Below are 19404 nucleotides of genomic sequence, written 5' to 3'. Positions count from 1 at the left end.
GGTATATATACAGCGACAAAGAATAGCTCACGTGGTAGTTCAATTGAAGAGGAATGGATATCTGTAAAAAGGGTAATCACGGAAGTTGGAGAGAAAAACATAGGTACAAGGAAGGGAACTACGAAGAAAACAAAAAAATTCAGGAAAATCAGGAATACAGAAATAAAAGTCACTTAGAAATGAAATAAACAGAAAGTGCAGGGAAGTTAAATGAAATGGCTGCATGAAAAATGTAATGAAATAGAAAAAGAAATGATTGTAGGAGGTACTGACTCAGCATGCAGAAAAGTCAAAGCCACCTTCGATTAAATTAAAAGCGAGGATGGTAACATTAAGAGTGCAATGGGAATTCCGCTTTTAAGTGCAGAGAAGAGAGGGGATATGTGACACGAGTTCATTGGAGGCCTCTATGAGGGGCAGGACCTGTCTGTTGACGTGATGGAAGAAAAAACATGAGTCGTCAGGGTAGAGATAGGAGATCAGTATTAGAATCAGAATTTAAAAGAGCACATAAGTTAACAAATCACGTTTTCTTAGTTCTAAATCAACTGTAGTATATGCCGACGGATACTTTGTGTGACCTTCATTTCCGTTTTTCTTGTCGATTACTTTTCCATTGGTCGCAGATAATAATGTTACAGCGTACTTTATCTTATCGTGAAGTTCTCCTTACGAGCATCTTGCAGAAATCTTTGGTTAAATACGTATAACGCTTTAAGAAAAAAGTAAACTATATTTACGTTTTTTGTAAAAAAATATCATGATCCTCTTTGACTGTAAAATTCCTTGTTTAAACAGCCAACTATTGTAATTTCGCCCGTATGACCATCATCAAGTAAAAAAGTTGTGCACCAGCACATGACAAAACCTAAAAACCATGTGACACACGTGCATGTTATCGTCACATTCTTGTATTACGTGTTTAAATGTAAGATCGCGTCTACATTTAGACGAGATTGAAGCTAGGTACACTCTGAAAATCGCGTAAATTCACGATTTACGTAGCTTCAGTCTCTTCTTGTGTAGACGCGATGTTATATTTAGAAATACAACACGCGAATGTGACGATGACTTGCATTAAGTGTCAGATGATGTTTAGGTTTTGACTGTGCTGAAACCAAATGAAAGTAACACATTATTATTTTTACCATTTTTCTTTTTGGTAATTTCCTGACATGAAGTTAATGCCACTTTCTGCATACGACCTTTGTTTTGCTTTTTGTAGTATTTGTACTTCATACCATATGGTCGAAACTGTGTGTGGTTCAAATAAAGATTTTTACTGTCAAAAGCGACTATGCTGTCTGTCACAAACTTTTTTCATGATTTTGAATCCCAGAAAATAGTAGTTAACATTAAGTGTGTTGCTGTATATTAACTTAAACCAGCTGTGCAGAAAACGTTACTTCTATTTTCGGAAACAAGTCCAGTCTCAGGTATATTCAGTTTCCTTATTAAGATCCTGCAGAAAAATATGACGAAAACCATTTTTGTAATAAAATGTTAGCTCAGATTAGATATTTTGTTCGCTCCATAAGTCCATAATGAGGAGATACTTGTGAACGTGAAACGGACTAAAAAACTTAATGTGAAGTGCATATTTTAACAACAACCAACATCTTTATATTTAACCTTCATTCACCATTTCTTTAGTGAAATAGTACCTACCCTGAGGATGAGGAACTAGTCAAAATTTACTAAATTCATTTTCAATTACAAATTAATACAACATTCATAAAAGACATGTTAATAAAAGCAGCCTAAAATACATAAAATGCACTCTCTACGTTGTTGAACCATATTGTGGGGTTTGCGACTGTAATCTTTTTCCCTTGTTTGGTAATAAATTTCACCAGTGCCGGGCAAAGTTTACGGATAAGCAACACTCAAATTATCTGCCAGAGCCCTTGCCGTAATATTGTCTACGTGCAAGAGAATAACTCATCATGAAGTGTAGGACATTGTAAATTTCAGGGGAGGCTTATTAAGAAAACTTGCTTCTTTCGCAGTGGTTTACCACCCACCTGACGCCGAGAGGCGTAAACGCAGACGTCGTTAACGTTCGCATTAGACCCCGTGCTCATGATATTACTTGCAGTACACTATGAACACATTAAGTGCCTGTTTACGTACTTTCTGAAATTTCTTCCGGAATATGTGAAATACCTTATATCCGTTTTGTCTCAAATTTATTTCAGTCCTACATAGGGATCAATATAGTATGTGGGAACGTGTTATTTCTCAGTCCACTTTATAACAAATTTTTCTAATTGAAATTATCACCATAAGTGCTGTAACAGTCTGTACATATATGCGAGACATTACGCTGTTCGAATGTAAATTTTGACTTATCTGGCTCCTATAATGAACTCCATGTGTAATTACATGTGATGCTATTATTTCTTAAAGTGACGTAATTTTCTATAATCATTGCCTCAAAAGAATGAAGAATTATCAAATAAATATCTGCATTTACATCTGTAGTCTATCAATCAGTATGAAAATGTGGTATGCGTATACACATTGCCCCATTCCGGAAGCATTATAGTCATCACTGCATTTAATGCATATAATGCTTCCGGAATGGGGCACTGTGTATATGCATGCCACATTTTCATAGTGATTGATAGACTACAGATGTAAATGCATTGATGGCAGTCTCATTCAGAGATCGCTGGTAAGCGCTGTTCAGTTTTCACCTAATTCTTAAGTAGACTGCGGAAACTAATAGAAAATTCCGTTTTTTCCGATCTTGGCGACCAGACTAATTATTTAGTTCGATAGTGAGCGCTATATTGAGTTTTAGCTATCACAGTGATCCAGGTGATAGTTAAAAGAATCACGTTTTGTGTATTATATAAATACCATAAAATTATAAAGTGCCTGCTACTTGACTAACGTGACTGATAGAAAGAAGTTAGGAAAATCAGCTATCTACCATGAACCGACAGGAAACGCTCTGGTAAAGTATGTAGGTGAGAGTACTTTTTATTAGAGTATATATTGTTTCTTCCTGTTCCTTTCACGTTTAAGTTTAGTTAGCATTAATAATTCCCGAGTACGCCTAGTGTAAGCTGTTATTTGATTAATTACATCTGTGCGGGATAGGTGCTTCTCCTGAATGGCGCTTATAGAATGTTTTCTAAGCAATTTGTAATGAGATGTACGGAACTTTCTTCGGGGACTTATCACTCAATTTTCCTCTACAATCCTGTTACACTCGCTAATCAAACACGCAACACCCTTCTTTTTATGCTCTCGATGTACCCTGTTAGTCCAATCTAATATAAATATCATTCGTTTGAACAATGTTCAAATATGAACCGTACAGGGGTCTTGTACGCAATTTCTTCCGTAGAAAAAGTGCAGTCTTTCAGTATGATACCACTGAATCGTGGCATACCATTTGCTTTGCCTGCAATTGAGAATATGCGGTCTTATAATTTCATATAGCCACACAATGTAACTCCCAAATATTTGAATCACCTGAGTAACACTAGTTGTGATGCAATAATCTTGTTGGCAAAAGATACTACGGTTCTACTGTTCGTGAAATGCTTACTTAGGATTTCTCTGCATTAAGAGTAAAGTGGTACCCTATATTCTGGGCTGATATTTTGTCAATATCTAATTGGGTATTCTTGAACTACGTGCTTTCTCATTATATCAATAAAGATATCTCAAAGACAATAACAGAGTACCATTTATTAAACGATTGTTATGGTGTACCACAAATAGAATTGCTAAACCAAATTTAAAGCCCTCGTGCGACTTGTCTCAAAGCAGTTTTACTTCTGTAAATATTTAGTAATCAAATTATGGTATGGTCTTCGTTAATGGCTGACAATTATTGATGCAGCAGCAAAAATGGTTCAAATGGCTCTGAGCACTATGGGACTCAACATCTGAGGTCATCAGTCCCCTAGAACTTAGAACTAGTTAAACCTAACAAACCTAAGGACATCACACACGTCCATGCCCGAGGCAGGATTCGAACCTGCGACCGTAGCGGTCGCGCGGTTCCAGACTGAAGCGCCTAAAACCGCTCTGCCACATCGGCCGGCGATGCAGCAGCAGATCGACATTCTAATGGCTATGTAGTTTATCTGTCGCCACTAGTTTGTTTTGTTTTTCTGAAGTGCAATAAAATAGAAATATGGTGAACAGAAAACCTATCCACAGACTTGTTAGCAGCATTTTCGATGCGTCGGGAACGTCCGTTTGTTAACGAAACAGCAGTGGTTTCGTGTGCTTGTATATTCTTCAGGTCGGATGGTGGGCTGGGCTGCAAGATTTGTCGAGCTTTGCGGTCTTCATAAGGGGTTGATAAACTCTAGATTCGCGAAACATGCTTCACGCATTTTCTCGATTACAAAGCTCGTGAACGTGAAAGCGGAATAAATTCTGTTATATCCTAGCCAGTAATGCCACCCGAGCCCGCTGCCAAAAGGTTGGCAGCATCAAAGTCCGGACGCCGTCCGCATAAGCAGCGCCAGCGAGACAGGAAATCGCCGCAAGTCTGCGCGCGCCACCGCTGGCTTCTGGTTTCTTAAGCGCTGGAGTCGCGAGCGCTAGGACAGTTCTGTATTCGCCGCTCAGTTGTATACTCGTCACCGAATTGTGTACTTGCTAGTCAGTCGTGTGTTCATCGCAGCAGAGTTGTTGTTTGTCGTCAGCCGACGTTGACCTAGCTGCTCCGACTCGAACTAGACAGATTTCTGTAGACACGGAGTTCACTACTGTGTTGCTGTATCTTCGTTAATAAAGATAAGTACCGACTTTTATTTAATCAGAGTGTTTGGGTTTTCATCTTTCTGTTCACTGTTCCAGCGGACCGGTCGGCCCGCTATTAAAAGTGTGGCGGTGACTTCGTAAGCCGTTTCTACAGCGAATTGCTTGTCGCTACGAACGCCGCCACAAAAAATTCCACACTGTTCGCTGAACACCTATTACACTATGCAAGGCGGGTTGTTCATTTCAACGTACCCCATGTACCCTAGACGATATTTAATTCATTAGAGCCTATCGACTGGATCGCAAAGGGTAATAATGCCACAGAAAGCTTGCCACCGGTTTCTGATACCTGGCTTTATTTGGCCAGGGTCCGTGGCTTAGGTGTGACTTTTCAGCACCGAATCCGACCCTGATGCTTCATCTGCACCGCTGCTCTTCCGGCTGGTCCAAGCTAAAGCTGCCATTAAATTTATAATTTTTATTACACTCTGGTAACTGCATAGTACATGTTAACAATAATAACCTGCTTGTTGTAGGTTGCCAACTGTCTCAAATGGTTTTTATTCGGATAAACGACATACTATTTTCGAAAAGTAATCTATTAATACCCAATCCCGCAAGGATTCCATTTTTTATTACATAACTATAAATATACTGAAAAGTGTAAGAAAATGCATCCTTATTTGACATATATTTTTCCCATCAGGAGATGTCTTGTTGAATTAAAAGTACACTGTACATATTCTAGCTTCGCCGGTGTCCGTAGGCGCAATCACTAACGCACCTTAACGCTTTCCTGTTCTTCAATTTTTATCAGCCTTTCTTTTGGTACACCCCACAGCTATTACAAAGCTTAGAAACGACATTCAACATATTATCATAGCTGCTAAAAGAATGAAATGTCTGTGAAACCAGTTTCAGAAAAGCGGCGTCTTATAGGCTCAACAGTTTAAATCCGGCACCGCCAAGTTGTTACACCATGCCCTAACGACGACGTGCTTCCTGTACCGTGGCGAATAATACAAAGGCACAGGAATGGGATTCTCACTATCTACGAATGACGCGAACTTCTTCGTGGAGCATTTAGAAGAACTAGTTCTGACTCTGCAACGTTGCAACCGTCTTCCTGTCTACGGTACGTTGACGACACCTCGCTGATACAGCCTCTCTCTGAAAAATCACTGCAGCAGTTCGTCTACCGCATAAACGGTGCCCATCACGATATTAAATTTTCCGTCGAGATGGAGAGGGATCTCAAGCCACCGTTCTTGCTTGTTTCAGTTGAGCAGAAGGCAGGAGGCTGTTCTGGTCACTCAGTGTGCAGGAAGCCTCGCACCGGCCGATACTTAAACGCAACCACTTTTCATCACACAGTACACAAAAAAGAGGTTCTGGACATGTTGGCGCACAGAACAAAGATTGTTTCTGATGACCACCACCTATAGTCTCCAGTTTCCATTTCATCATTCGCGTCGTGTGTTCAGAGAAAATGATTACAGCGAGGAAACTTTGCAAGCACTTTCAGGTGTCACCGACGAAGGACGTCTCGTGAATTGGCGTAAAAGGCCAAGCCGGCTGCATTCCTTCCGTAATGTGGGGCAACAACCAGCAAGATAAGACGCGTGCTCCCGCGCCGTTAAGGAAGACGCAGGTCTTTGAGTGTTCCGTGCATACGGTGTCCTCTGCCAAGACTGCCAAGATATAGACCAAACGATTCGCACTGTTTCTGCCCAGGCCACTTCATCTGGGATGAAATGATGCTGATCCAACATGTTTGACGCCATTTTCATTTAAATATTGCTCAAAATATTGAGATCTAAATTGAATGCCAATATCTGTAACCAAAATTGTAGGCAAGCCTTTGACTACAGAAATCCTCGATAGTACATTATTTGTTTTTGAGGACTTTGTCGACTGCACCCTTGTGATGAAAGGAAAACTACTAAATGCGTACAAATTACAGCAGCCAACACTGGCAGGTAACGACGACTTGTGGTGTTGCAGAAACGAAGCGGCGCTGCGGCTTCTTCCTGGAGGTGTTCGGGCTGGCGCTGCCCGACTACCTGGAGTGTGACCTCTTCCCAGAGGACCCCGACACCAACGTCTGCGTGGGACACCGCGAGGTCGCCGAGGCCAAGCTGCGCGCGCAGAAGCCGGGTGCGTACCTCTCCACTCCTCACTTTTCTCTTGATACATTCGCAGCAAGCAATATCTTAGCACTACTTAGCACATCCACCACATATACACTACTAGCCATTAAAATTGCTACACCAAGAAAAAATGCAGATGGTAAACGAGTATTCAATCGACAAATATATTATACTAGAACTGACATGTGATTACATTTTCACGCAATTTGGGTGCATAGGTCCTGAGATATCAGTACCCAGAACAACCACCTCTGGCCGTAATAACGGCCTTGATACGCCTGGGCATTGAGTCAAACAGAGCTTGGATGGCGTGTACAGGTAAAGCTGCCCATGCAGCTTCAACACGATACCGCAGATCATCAAGAGTTGTGACGCGTATTGTGACGAGCCAGTTGCTCGGCCACCATTGACCAGACATATTCAATTGGTCAGAGATCTGGAGAATGTGCTGGCCAGGGCAGCAGTCGAACATTTTCTGTATCCAGAAAGGCCCGTACAGAACCTGCAACATACGGTCGTGCATTATCCTGCTGAAATGTAGCGTTTCACAGGGATCGAATGAAGGGTAGAGCCACGGGTCGTGACACATCTGAAATGTAACGTCCACTGTTCAAAGTGCTGTCAATGCGAATAAGAGGTGACCGAGACGTGTAACCAATGGCACTCCACATACCATCACGCCGGGTGATACGCCAGTATGGCGATGACGAATACACGCTTCCAATGTGCGTTCACCGCGATGTCGCAAACACGGATGCGACCATCATGATGCGGTAAACAGAACCTGGATTCATCCGAAAAAGTGACGTTTTGCCATTCGTGCACCCAGGTTCGTCGTTGAGTACACCATCGCAGACGCTCCTGTCTGTGATGCAGCGTCAGGGGTAACCGCAGCCATGGTCTCCGGGCTGATAATCCATGCTGCTGCAAACGTCGTCAAACTGTTCGTGCAGATGGTTGTTGTCTTGCAAACGTCCCTATCTGTTGACTCAGGAATCGAGACGTGGCTGCACGATCCGTTACAGCCATGTGGATAAGATACCTGTCATCTCTATTGCTAGTGATACGAGGCCGTTGCCATCCAGCATGGCGTTCCGTATTACCCTCCTCAACCCACCGATTCCGTATTCTGCTAACAGTCATTTAACAGTCATTGGATCTCGACCAACGCGAGCAGCAATGTCGCGATACGATAAACCGCAATCGCGATAGGCTTCAATCCGACCTTTATCAAAGTCGGGAATGTGATGGTACGCATTTCTCCTCCTTACACGAGGCATCACAACAACGTTTCACCAGGCAACGCCGGTCAACTGCTGTTTGTGTATGAGAAATCGGTTGGAAATTTTCCTCATGTCAGCACGTTGTAGGTGTCGCCACCGGCGCCAACCTTGTGTGAATGCCTGAAAAGCTAATCATTTGCATATCACAGCATCTTCTTCCTGTCGGTTAAATTTCGCGTCTGTAGCACGTCATCTTCGTGATGTAGCAATTTTAATGGCCAGTAGTGTATGTACAAATATCGACAGCCACACCTCACTGAATTATACATTTACAGAAAAATACGTGTAGCTACTACGGAATAATATAAATATTTTGTTCAGGATTATTTTTTGGAGACACAACTCCAACAACTATTAATTGCAAAGAAACAGAATTTTGTTAAGACAGTTAAGATGCCACACCGACTTTTCCTGATGAGGTGTGGTAGTAGCCTAGCTGCCAGGAACAGTCAGTCTGATCAAAGCACTATAAAGCGTAAATCTTTAGTTTTTGTTATTTTCAATGTACTGCGATCACATAAGACGGGGACCCTCAGCAAAGAGGGGAGAGAGCGATAGGCAAACATGGAAGATATGAGGGCTGCACAAGCGTTGTGACAGACATGGGGTCCGCAGCTCGTGGTCGTGCGGTAGCGTTCTCGCTTCCCACGCCCGGCTTCCCGGGTTCGATTCCCGGTGGGGTCAGGGATTTTCTCTGCCTCGTGATGACTGGGTGTTGTGTGATGTCCTTAGGTTAGTTAGTTTTAAGTAGTTCTGAATTCTAGGGGACTGATGACCATAGATGTTAAGTCCCATAGTATTCAGAGCCATTTGAACCATTTGAACAGACATGGGTCAGTTTCCTTCCACGTTGCCAAATCATTTCAAAGTGCTGCTAATGACAACAATAAATAAAATCATATTGTCATTAAGGCACGGCTACGTCACAGGCTGGGTGACAGCAGTTATCCCCGTCCAGTGTCATTCATGACAAGCTCTAAAGCTGCTGGCGTTTAGAAGAGGCGAGTGCGCTGAACGGTTTAAAACTGGGCCGCCTTCAGGTGTCACGAGCGCTACATACTTTCTTCATGTTTGCTATTCCTCGATACAAAGCTGTACAAAATTATTGCCGTCAGACAAAAAAAAGAAAAAAAAACTACCGGTATATATCGTTGACATACATGGTGCTACCGAAATTAAGAAGATGGACAGTAACGTCATAGGACCAATTTAATTTAATCAGACGCGTTATGCTTGGCAGAACGTAGCTTGAAAAATCACAGTAATCGAAGAAATATCGCTATACCAATACTAACCGATTTTGTGTAAGTTTAGATACAGTAAAAAGAAATGGTTTACACTTCATCAAGTAGTCAGATACAGACTCAACTGGAGGTCAACTCATTGCACTTATTGTAATGACTACTTTATTTTGAGTAGCAGTTACTGATACCATCTGTCCCTGGACAGATCTCTTATGATCTCTGCCTCAACTAGGCAACGTTGTGCTTGGTGCAACACCTGTTGTAAACTTGCTTATAGATCCAACTCGCCGGCCGCTGGTGGCCGAGCGGTTCTGGCGCTACAGTCTGGAACCGCGCGACCGCTACGGTCGCAGGTTCGAATCCTGCCTCGGGCATGGATGTTTGTGTTGTCCTTAGGTTAGTTAGGTTTCACTAGTTCTAAGTTCTAGGGGACTTATGACCTCAGCAGTTGAGTCCCATAGTGCTCAGAGCCATTTGAACCATTTTTGAGATCCAACTACCTTTAAGTTATTTACCCTAACAATGACAAAAAAATTTTAACGCGGTACCAGCAATTGAATGTTTACGTTAATAATCACGACCAGTTAGGTATTGATAGTAAGCGTAAAATACTTTATAATATTTTGTAAACGAAACTTCAGTAATGACCCCATTAAAACGCAAACGGAGTACGGCCCCGTGGCTTTCTTGAGGAGGCTTCCAATGAAGTGTTTTTTGGGTATACATGTTACGCTCTCGAGTAGACTAAACAACCCCATTGCGAATCGCGCAGTTTCTCTAACAGTTTTTGTTTCTTGTTCCGTTAATCCTATCTACATCTCTACTCCGCAAGCCATGCTATGGTGTGTGGCGGAGGGTACTTCGTGTAGCAATGTCTCTCCGCTCTTTTCCTGTTCCAGTATCGAATGGTTCGCAAGAACAACGATTGTTGCTAAGACTCAGCGTCAACTCTAATCTCTCTGATTTTATGTTCACGGTCGTTTTTAGAGACGTCGGCAGGAGGAATCAATTTATTGATTGACTCTTCTGTGAACGTACTCTCTCTGAATCTTGACAGTAAACCACATCATGATCCACAATGCCTCCCTTGCAACTTCTGCCGCTGAAGCTAGCTGAACATCTCCACGAAGCTTCCCCACTTACTAAATTAACCTGTAACGAAATGGGCTGCTCTTCTTTGTATTTTCTTTATTTCTCTATAATTCCTATCTGATTCATATCCCAGACTGGCACGCAATATTCAAGTACTGATCGAACGAGTGTTTTGTGAGCTACCTCCTTTGTTGACGGACTACTTTTCCTGCAGCTCTTCCAGGGAACCTCAGTGTGGTTTCTGCTTTACTTGCGATTACCTTCATGTGTTAATTCAATCGCTACGCACGCACGCTCTTAAATGTGTTATGGACGTGTTTTCTTCCAGTGACTGTTCGGCAATCATGTGGTCATACAATAACTGGTCTTTCTGCCCGTTAAAGCGTAATATCCAGGCTGGTTAGGATCCCGAAAGGATGAACAATATTCATGACCTGATATGATTACTTTTGCATATGACATCTTTTGTCGATGAGTTACGCTCACTTTGGATCCTTTTCGTAAATCTCAGTCTGTCTTGTGACATGTGTTCAGTTAGATTTATAGGGCTATTTTACCTCAAATTGCAGAACAGGTACTCCTAGATACTTAACGGTTGTAAGAGATTCCCGTGACTAACTGGGAATCCTGTGGTCTTTTTATCTATTACGATAGTAAGATCAAGTACACCTACATTATAGTAAGCTTTGTTTTTGAGTACCAGCAGCCAGGAATTGCATCACCTGCAGTTTTCAAATGATCAGACCCCTCTGCAGACTTCTGCGTCTCGGACACTAATGACCAAATTTCCTTCGTTGCTGTTTCGTCTTTAATGACGTCCTATTGAGTACAGTTTGCCAGGAGGTTTCATCCAATAACATATAAGTTGTCGTATTCTACAGACAATAATAATGTCTTGAAAATATCGTTAAATTGTACCCATAGGTATTAACCTTTTCTCATTTTAAAACATATTCCTTTCTGTACCTATTGACAGACTACGCTTTTAAAGAACACAGCAGTAACAATACGTAAAATGCTACTTGCAACAAATAGGAATATATCGCAACAAAATAGATATTGCAACTGCCAAAGATAATGTGACAGTTTTTAAAGCTTACTTCTCGAAGATACAATTTGCTAGGTCCTTCTGATTTCTTCAGGGCATCGTTGTGTCAATTACAAACACGCTATCTAGCATGTAAAAGCTGTACATTTGAAGTGCTTCCTCAATTTGACGTATTTGGCACAACACGCCGAGAAATCCAGTAGTGCTAACGTATTTCATCTCTCTGTTATCTCTTATGTAACTGCATTGGTTCATATCAAAGTAACCACAGGAGGGCATTCTGAAAGTAGAAGTGTAACGAGTGAAGCAATTATGTTCTTTACATATAGCTCGTTTATTGCACCTCTGTAAAACAAAATGCATCTTATCAGGCGGGTTGATGAAGCTTCTATATTCCATTTTCCGAACTGTTACAACATTGTTTTCCGTTGTGCGTGTTTCAGAAGACTTTCTCCATAATCCCAAGGAAGTTTCCTTACTGTGTGATCGACGCTGCAATGCAACGCGTACGCGCCAAGTAAACAGGCAGTGAGCAACCAAAGCCTAACGCACTGATGTGCGATACGTGTCATATGCCGGCAGTCAGTGGTGGCGTGTGTGATTAATGGCCTTCCTGTACGATGCGTCGCTAGGGAACAATAACATCAATAAATGTTGGCGCATGGCAACCGAATATAAGATATGGAGATCGCTGCGAATCAGCTGATGGGTTTAGAAATTTCTTAATGTAATAATATTGTTGCTTTGTAGGCAATGTTTTCTACACTTTAACTGTTACTACTAGTAGTTACTTGTCTTTGGATAGATTTCTCGTGTTATCAGACACGTTATCTTATAAAGAAGCATAAAAACTGGTTCCATGGCATGTGGAACTTACAAATGCGTAAGAACTGTGAACAACTATCATCCAAGGTATATTTTATTTCTAATTACATCTACAAGCATCTGATTATGTTAACCAGTGACACAAATAAAAACCCACCCACCCACACACACACACACACACACACACACACACAAACACACAAACACACACCTGTTCTCCCAAGAGAATCGTGCTCATGATGCTAGGGCCGAATGCACCCTCCCAAGTGCCGATAACGCACTGAGGATTCTTTAAACGTTACGGTTTCGCGTTAGCAACTATAACTTTGCGGCGAAGTGATTAGACATGGTGTGTGTGGGAAGATTTCACCATACGACTTCTTTCACAAACCAGACGAAATACTACTTAATGATAAAATACGTACATGCTGGACTGTGATACTACTTCCAACATCTAGGTTCAGCATCTGGATGGTTTTTTTTTGTATCTATTTTTTACGAAATTTCTTCTGTTATCGAACAACAGATGGTAATCTCATTTTATTGAATAGTTGAGGTACAGTCGGTAAACCATAGTTCTGATGTTGTGCAGTATAAGATAATGCTTGAGTCAAATGCTGTAGCCTACAGTAAAAGATAAACACTGTATTTACTACCCATCAGACACTATTAAAACTGAAATCGCAGGATCTTTGCATCAGAAAAAAATTGAAATGCACTGCCAACACAGAATGGGTTTCCGCTACCCATATTCATAGTTCGCTAACAGCTGACTTCTGTGACTGGCGGTCAAAGTGTATTTTATTCAATAAAAAATAGTTTTTCAAAACTTATGAATTTGAAAACAGTAGATTCATTTTAAGGGTTCTCTGCTTCAGTTAGTGAAAACCGAATCCTTACAGAGTCACATTGTTTTCCGTCTGTCTATCCGTCCGTTTAACACCTATTTTTCCCAGGGAAGGGTAGAGATACCAACTCGGGATTTATGTTAAATAGTAAGTTCTACGGTCCCTTGGATTTGTAAAAGACGTAAGCTTCTAAGCCAATGTAGCCATAAGATACAGCCATTTATGTCACATATGTTGAAACTCGCAAACTCACTGATCAGAATTTATTCGACACTCATAATTAAGTACGAATGGAACCCAAAAGCGTGAAGCCTACACGCAATTGTTCGTTTTTTTTTTTTTATAAAAAAAAATCTGTGTTTGATTTGATATGATCTGTCACCAATTCCTGTGTCTATCTTATCACCACAGAGTAGTTTATTAGACCTCAGGTCCTCAGTTACTTACTGGTTATGTTCCAATCTCTGTTACTACAATTTTTGGCCTCTACAGCTCCCTCAGGTATCATCTAAGTCATACACATGTCTCATAATTCTCTTTTCTTATGCCAGTGTTTTCCAGACGTTCCTCCTGTCACCAATTCTCCAGAGAATCTCTACATTCCTTATCTTACAAGTCCACTTAAATTCAACAGCCATCTATAGCACCACATTTCAAACGCTTTGATTCTCTTCTTTTCTGCAAATTTCCTCCTCGAATTAAGTGCAATATTTGGCTAGGGATGCCCTCTTTGCCCGTGCTAGTATTTTTTTTATATCCTTCCTGTTTCGTCCTTCATGTGTTATTTTGCTTCCAAGACAGCAGAAGTCCTTCACTTCCCCTACCTCCTTATCCCCAATTCTGATGTTACGTTTATGACTAATCGGTTCATTCCCAACTCATAGTTTATGCTTATGAGACGGATCATTCCACTGAACAGGCTCTGCGATCCTTCTTCACGTTCACTGTGGATATCAATGTCATCATCGAATCTTAAAGCTGATAGCAACTCATCCTGAATTTTAATCCACTATGGACCTTTTATTTTCATCATTCCTTCTTCGATTCATAGCTTCAGCAGTACAAATGGACGACTACATCTCTGTTCTATACCCTTACTAATACGAGCACTTCATTTTTAGTCTTCTATTCTTATATAAGGTTTGACATGATCAGGAATGTGGAAATGTGACCTTAATTTTCATTACAGATCGCCAGTTTATAAAGTGATATGACCGGTAGCGATCGTATCTCTAAAATCGACAAAAAAAATATTGTTCGTAAGGAGTTATATCTATTTACGTCATGTACAAAATGAAAAGAAAAGTAAGTGAAAAAGACCACACCATAAAATACCGTTACAGAGTGCAAGACGTCACATGCTGCACAATAAAGTACTGAGTCACAAAAATTACTGTTTTTGTAATGCTGCTATTTAAGATAAAAATATGTATGCATTTGCCAGAGGGCACACTGTATGCTCAATTGCATAATATTAAATAATACAATCATATTAAAACAAAGTGAAACAATTTACAAAGGAATGTTGACGGGTTAATTTGTGGTAGTAAAAGTGTTCAACAACAGAAAATAGTAAAACTTGGTGGGAGTATACGGAGAATAACACAATTATAATGAGCAGGTTGTTAATTGATAATGGAAGGTGTTCCTTAGTAATTTACGAAGTAATTTAACATATGAAATGTAAGGCACATAAAAGGTATGTTGTACCATCAAATAGTTCATTTCACATCATTAAGATTATGAAATAAATTAACAAATAACATCCAAAAAGAAGAAGGGAAGAGAGAGCACGTCGCACCATCGATGAGTTCATTGTAAGAACCAGTGGTCCCTTCCTTCTGTCGCTGTCTTGTCGTTGTCCCCAGCCCCCTATGTACCGTGGACAATTTCAGGAGGAAACCTTGCACACGAGGCAGCAAGTATCATAATCAGTGTCGCTCTACATCTCATCGTATCATGTTTTAACACTGACGTCAGAGTATCAGATCATTAGAGAAGTTGCTCAGAAATATTAGATTAATCGTTCTGAATAATCCAGTGCTGTTCATATAAAATGTGTTACAGGAATCTCTCTCTCTCTCTCTCTCTCTCTATTACATTTTTTTTAAACTAAATATTTCATTATTTCATTTTCGCTATAGCAACTTTACTTTAGTTGCTGTATGTGACACATTGAAGTTACTTTCTGTGTTAGTTATGTTTGTTGCAGAGTGATTATTTTCGACAATGTGTGCACCAAAAACTGTTTTGTTGTGGGAACAAGTGTACTCTTTAAAACGTGTTTTAAACAATATTACCTTCTGACCTAAGTAAAACTGAAGACAGTCGACACAGATCATTTTGTACACACATGAACTCAGGAATTACAAACTCTTTTATATACTCTAACCCATCGCCCATCTCAAAGCTATACGTAGTTGCATAGACGGATGTATGATCAAAAAGCTATTCCATATTCTAAAGGCAAGCTCGCTCAGAGTTAATCCTAAAACACTATGGGTAGCTTTGGGCGTCCGGCAACATTCCCTAAACGTTATAGGAGAGAGTAGATTAGAAGTATTGTGACGTTAACCGTTAGGAACCACTGAATTATCGCTTGGTTCATCCATTTTGTAGCACTACAATCACAAATTGCGTAGTTGAATGAAGGAGACATGCCTATTCGATAGTGTTTGCAGTCTAAGAAAGGAGCTGAAGACAGAGTTTTTGGTGGCTGCCCACGTACTGGGCTGCTACGACAGCCAGCTGACTTCGCGCTGCCATTTGTGAGCAGGCTGTCTCGCGGAGAACGTATGTTGCTACCTTCAGTCTCCGTGCACTTGTCGAAGCAGCCAGACCTTCCTTGCGTCCTAAAACAAATTTCACGATGACTTTCGACAGCGTGTAGGACCTGGTGGAATTTCCAGTTCTGGAGGGACGTACAATACGTCTTCAAATTTATAGCCATCTGTTTCTGGCTCATTGTTTTGTAAAGCACAGCATGCATTTATTATGGCAATTGCAAATTCTTCTCGAACATCCACTGGATGATGAAAAATTCTCCTGTCTCCTTTTATTTTTCAGAGTGCCAAAAATGCATTCTTTAAGCCGCCTACTAAGAGACACTCGGTTTTTAAATTTTCAAATAAAGCGGTACCTAATGTCTCATCTCCGACAATGACGTACGGCATCGGTACTCCACTGATATAGGGATTTTCTCCGATATTCGTAAATTTTTACTAACAAGATTTTCATGCAAAATTGATTGCATAAAAGAAGCTGAGTCACCACATTTTCTGTGTGCTGCAACACCTATTCAAGTGAACTTATAATTCGCAGAGCTTAAAACAACCAAAAGGACGGAGAAATAATTGTTATATTTACAGTAAAGTACTTTGTTCAAAGAAAAAAAAATGTAACATATTCAACGTCCATCTCACTCGGCTGATCAGTCACGACTGACCGTCAGCTGGCTCACTAAATTAGTTGCTTAACATTGCGGCAGCCCAGTGCTTTATAGCCACAACTGCTGAGGCCGTCGGCTTTTAAGCATTCTTATGTTTCATTTCTTTTACTGTAAATCAAGCAAACCTGTGCTCAACTTGAAAGACGATTTCAGCACTGCAGTGCTTTACTAGGTATGGTGAACAGCCTTATACAGCCAGTTAGAGGAGGAGCTGCATTTCAACATGCACTCTGAAATATGGTGCAACTTGTCTTGGCATTAGTGTCATTGTTATAGGTGAAACAACCGATAAGTAACAGAGGAAATCGTAGGACCAATGCGGGAACGAACCCAAAGCCTAAGTTTTTTAGTCTGGAACTTAAGCCACTGAGCCACAAAGGCAAACGTCTGGACAAATCATTAATAAGTTATTTATCAGACAGAAACTGCACAGATGCAAGGGAACAAATAGTAATTCTGTGCAAGAAGCAAACAGAAAAATAGAATGACATTACGTATTATTCGTTACTTAATTTACAGATAATTTATTGGCGAATAAATTTGTTTGAACGATCTACTTATTCAAATAATTATCCAGATAGAAATCTAGTCGAATAATACCCATGGCTTTTCACCACTACATCTTACACTTCCTTTCTCTTATTGTCCATATTATCAAATGTAACAGGTCCTGATGGTTTATTTAATCGATTTACTCATGAAATCCGACAGTGTACCTGGATCGAATTTTTTGTTAATTATACACAAAGTTTACAGTTACAGTCTGTTGTCACACTCCTCAAAGAAAATCTTTTTACTGTCTTCTGTTCAAAATATGTCTAAATGTCAGCGCGATTTTAGCAACTGACTGAAAGCGAGCATTCTACATCTACTTGGATACTCTGCAAATCACCTTTAACTGCCTGGCAGAGGATTCATCGAACCACCTTCACAATTCTCTATTATTCCAATCTCGTATAGCGCGAGGAAAGAATGAACACCTATATCTTTCCGTACGAGCTCTGATTTCCCTTATTTTATCTTGGTGATCGCTCCACCCTATGTAGGTCGGTGTCAACAAAGTATTTTCGCATTCGGAGGAGAAAGTTGGTGATTAGAATTTCGTGAGATGGTTCCGTCGCAACGAAAAACGCCTTTCTTTTAAAGATTTCCAGCCCAAATCCTGTATCATTTCTGTGACACTCTCTCCCATATTTCACGATAATACAAAACGTGCTGCCTTTCTTTGAAGTTTTTCAATGTACTCCGTCAGTCATACCTGGTAAGGATCCCACACCGTGCAGTAGTATTCTAAAAAAGGACAGACAAGTGTAGTGTAGGCAGTCTCCTTAGTAGGTCTGTTACATTTTCTTAGTGTCCTGCCAATGAAACGCAGCCTTTGGTTAGCCTTCCCCACAACATTTTCTATGTGTTCTTTCCGATTTAAGTTGTTCGTAATTGTAATGCCTAGGTATTTAGTTGAATTTACGACTTTTAGATTAGACTGATTTACCGTGTAGCCGTGTCGTCAGTTATTATTTCACGGAAATATACAGTTGGACAACTGAAACAGTGAGCTTCAATAACATTCAATATTCAGAAATCACTTTAATTTTCGTTATACTATGGTAACGCATCGTGAATCTCAGGGATGCAGTACACACCTCCTCCACAGAAAACATGGAAAATCGACAGCTAAGAATAAATTTTGATTCTAAATGCATTTGAACAATTGCCGAGCCCATTAGTGCCGCTGCGTTGTGTCGAAGCTGTGTAGGTAGAATTATGTTTCCTAACCCCCATGGTAAGATCTTGTGGGTGTTGCCCCTCACTTCGTGAGTGAGCGCCGCGTGATACCGAGTGAGTGAACTGCTATCCGCGTGCTTCCGCGTGCGCTTGCGCATGCGTAACGAGTGTTGTAGATGAGCACTGCTCAAGCAGATTCTCCACGCGGATCCAGTCCTCTAGTCGCCAGGCACTCAAGGACCACAAAAGCACACTGTAAGAACACAGAACAACATTTTACCTAGCAACTACGCAGTTTGAATGGCACTAACAAGTGTCAGTGTGAAAACTTTTCATAATACGGTATGTCGTAAGCGACTCGCACTGGAATCCTGCAACAAACACCACTAACATTCTAATCTACCCTACTTTCAATTTGTTAATGTCAATAGGCATTGTTTCATTTAGAGAAGTGTTCGTGTGCACAAAAAATTCACTTTCTAAGTATTATTACAGTCTGTTTAGCGGCTAACAATATGAGCTCCTGACTACCAATCCATTCTGTGAAAACCACACCTCAATAGCACATTCCATTTCTGCAATATTTACGGTACAAGTTTTAGGTAGCAAATTCTGCTCAAACGCTCTCCATTCGTACCGTAAAGGGTGCTTCATTCTAAACGCGTAAAATACCAGAGAAGGGGCTTATTCAATCGTGTTCCGGAAGCAACGACCCCTCCTCCCACCGATCGGCAAAATTCTCTTTCTCCTATTCTCTTTCTCTCACTTAATCGGCTCCATCGCTTCATTACAGGCGAAAAGGGTAACGGAGAAACGCGTTAAGTAGTCACATTACCGGTATAAATGATTTATCAGGCTGACTTTCCGTGTTACAAAACGGAATTTATAGCCGGTAATCTTGGAGATTTAGGAGGTGGTAATGAGAAGACGGCGGGGAGGGGGGAGACAGCGTTAGGGGCCAATCAGTAGCGTCGGAGCGGCGAACGCGAGCCGCGGAATAAAATATA

The 19404-nt window shown here is 40.8% G+C and overlaps 1 protein-coding gene across 1 annotated transcript in view; it reads left to right on the top strand.

Moving 5' to 3' along the window:
- Positions 1-19404, top strand: part of LOC124590966 (atrial natriuretic peptide-converting enzyme-like) — a 329073-nt gene that overhangs the window by 157380 nt on the left and 152289 nt on the right. Inside the window, exon 7 of the mRNA XM_047131693.1 lies at positions 6739-6891. Coding sequence (XP_046987649.1) covers positions 6739-6891 — 153 coding nt within the window. The remainder of the gene's footprint in view (positions 1-6738; positions 6892-19404) is intronic.

The sequence above is a fragment of the Schistocerca americana genome, chromosome 1, assembly GCF_021461395.2.
Source record: "Schistocerca americana isolate TAMUIC-IGC-003095 chromosome 1, iqSchAmer2.1, whole genome shotgun sequence".
NCBI lineage: Eukaryota > Metazoa > Arthropoda > Insecta > Orthoptera > Acrididae > Schistocerca > Schistocerca americana.
The sequence above is the reverse complement of the archived record's forward strand: the minus strand, read 5'-3'. Positions and strand labels throughout refer to the sequence as shown.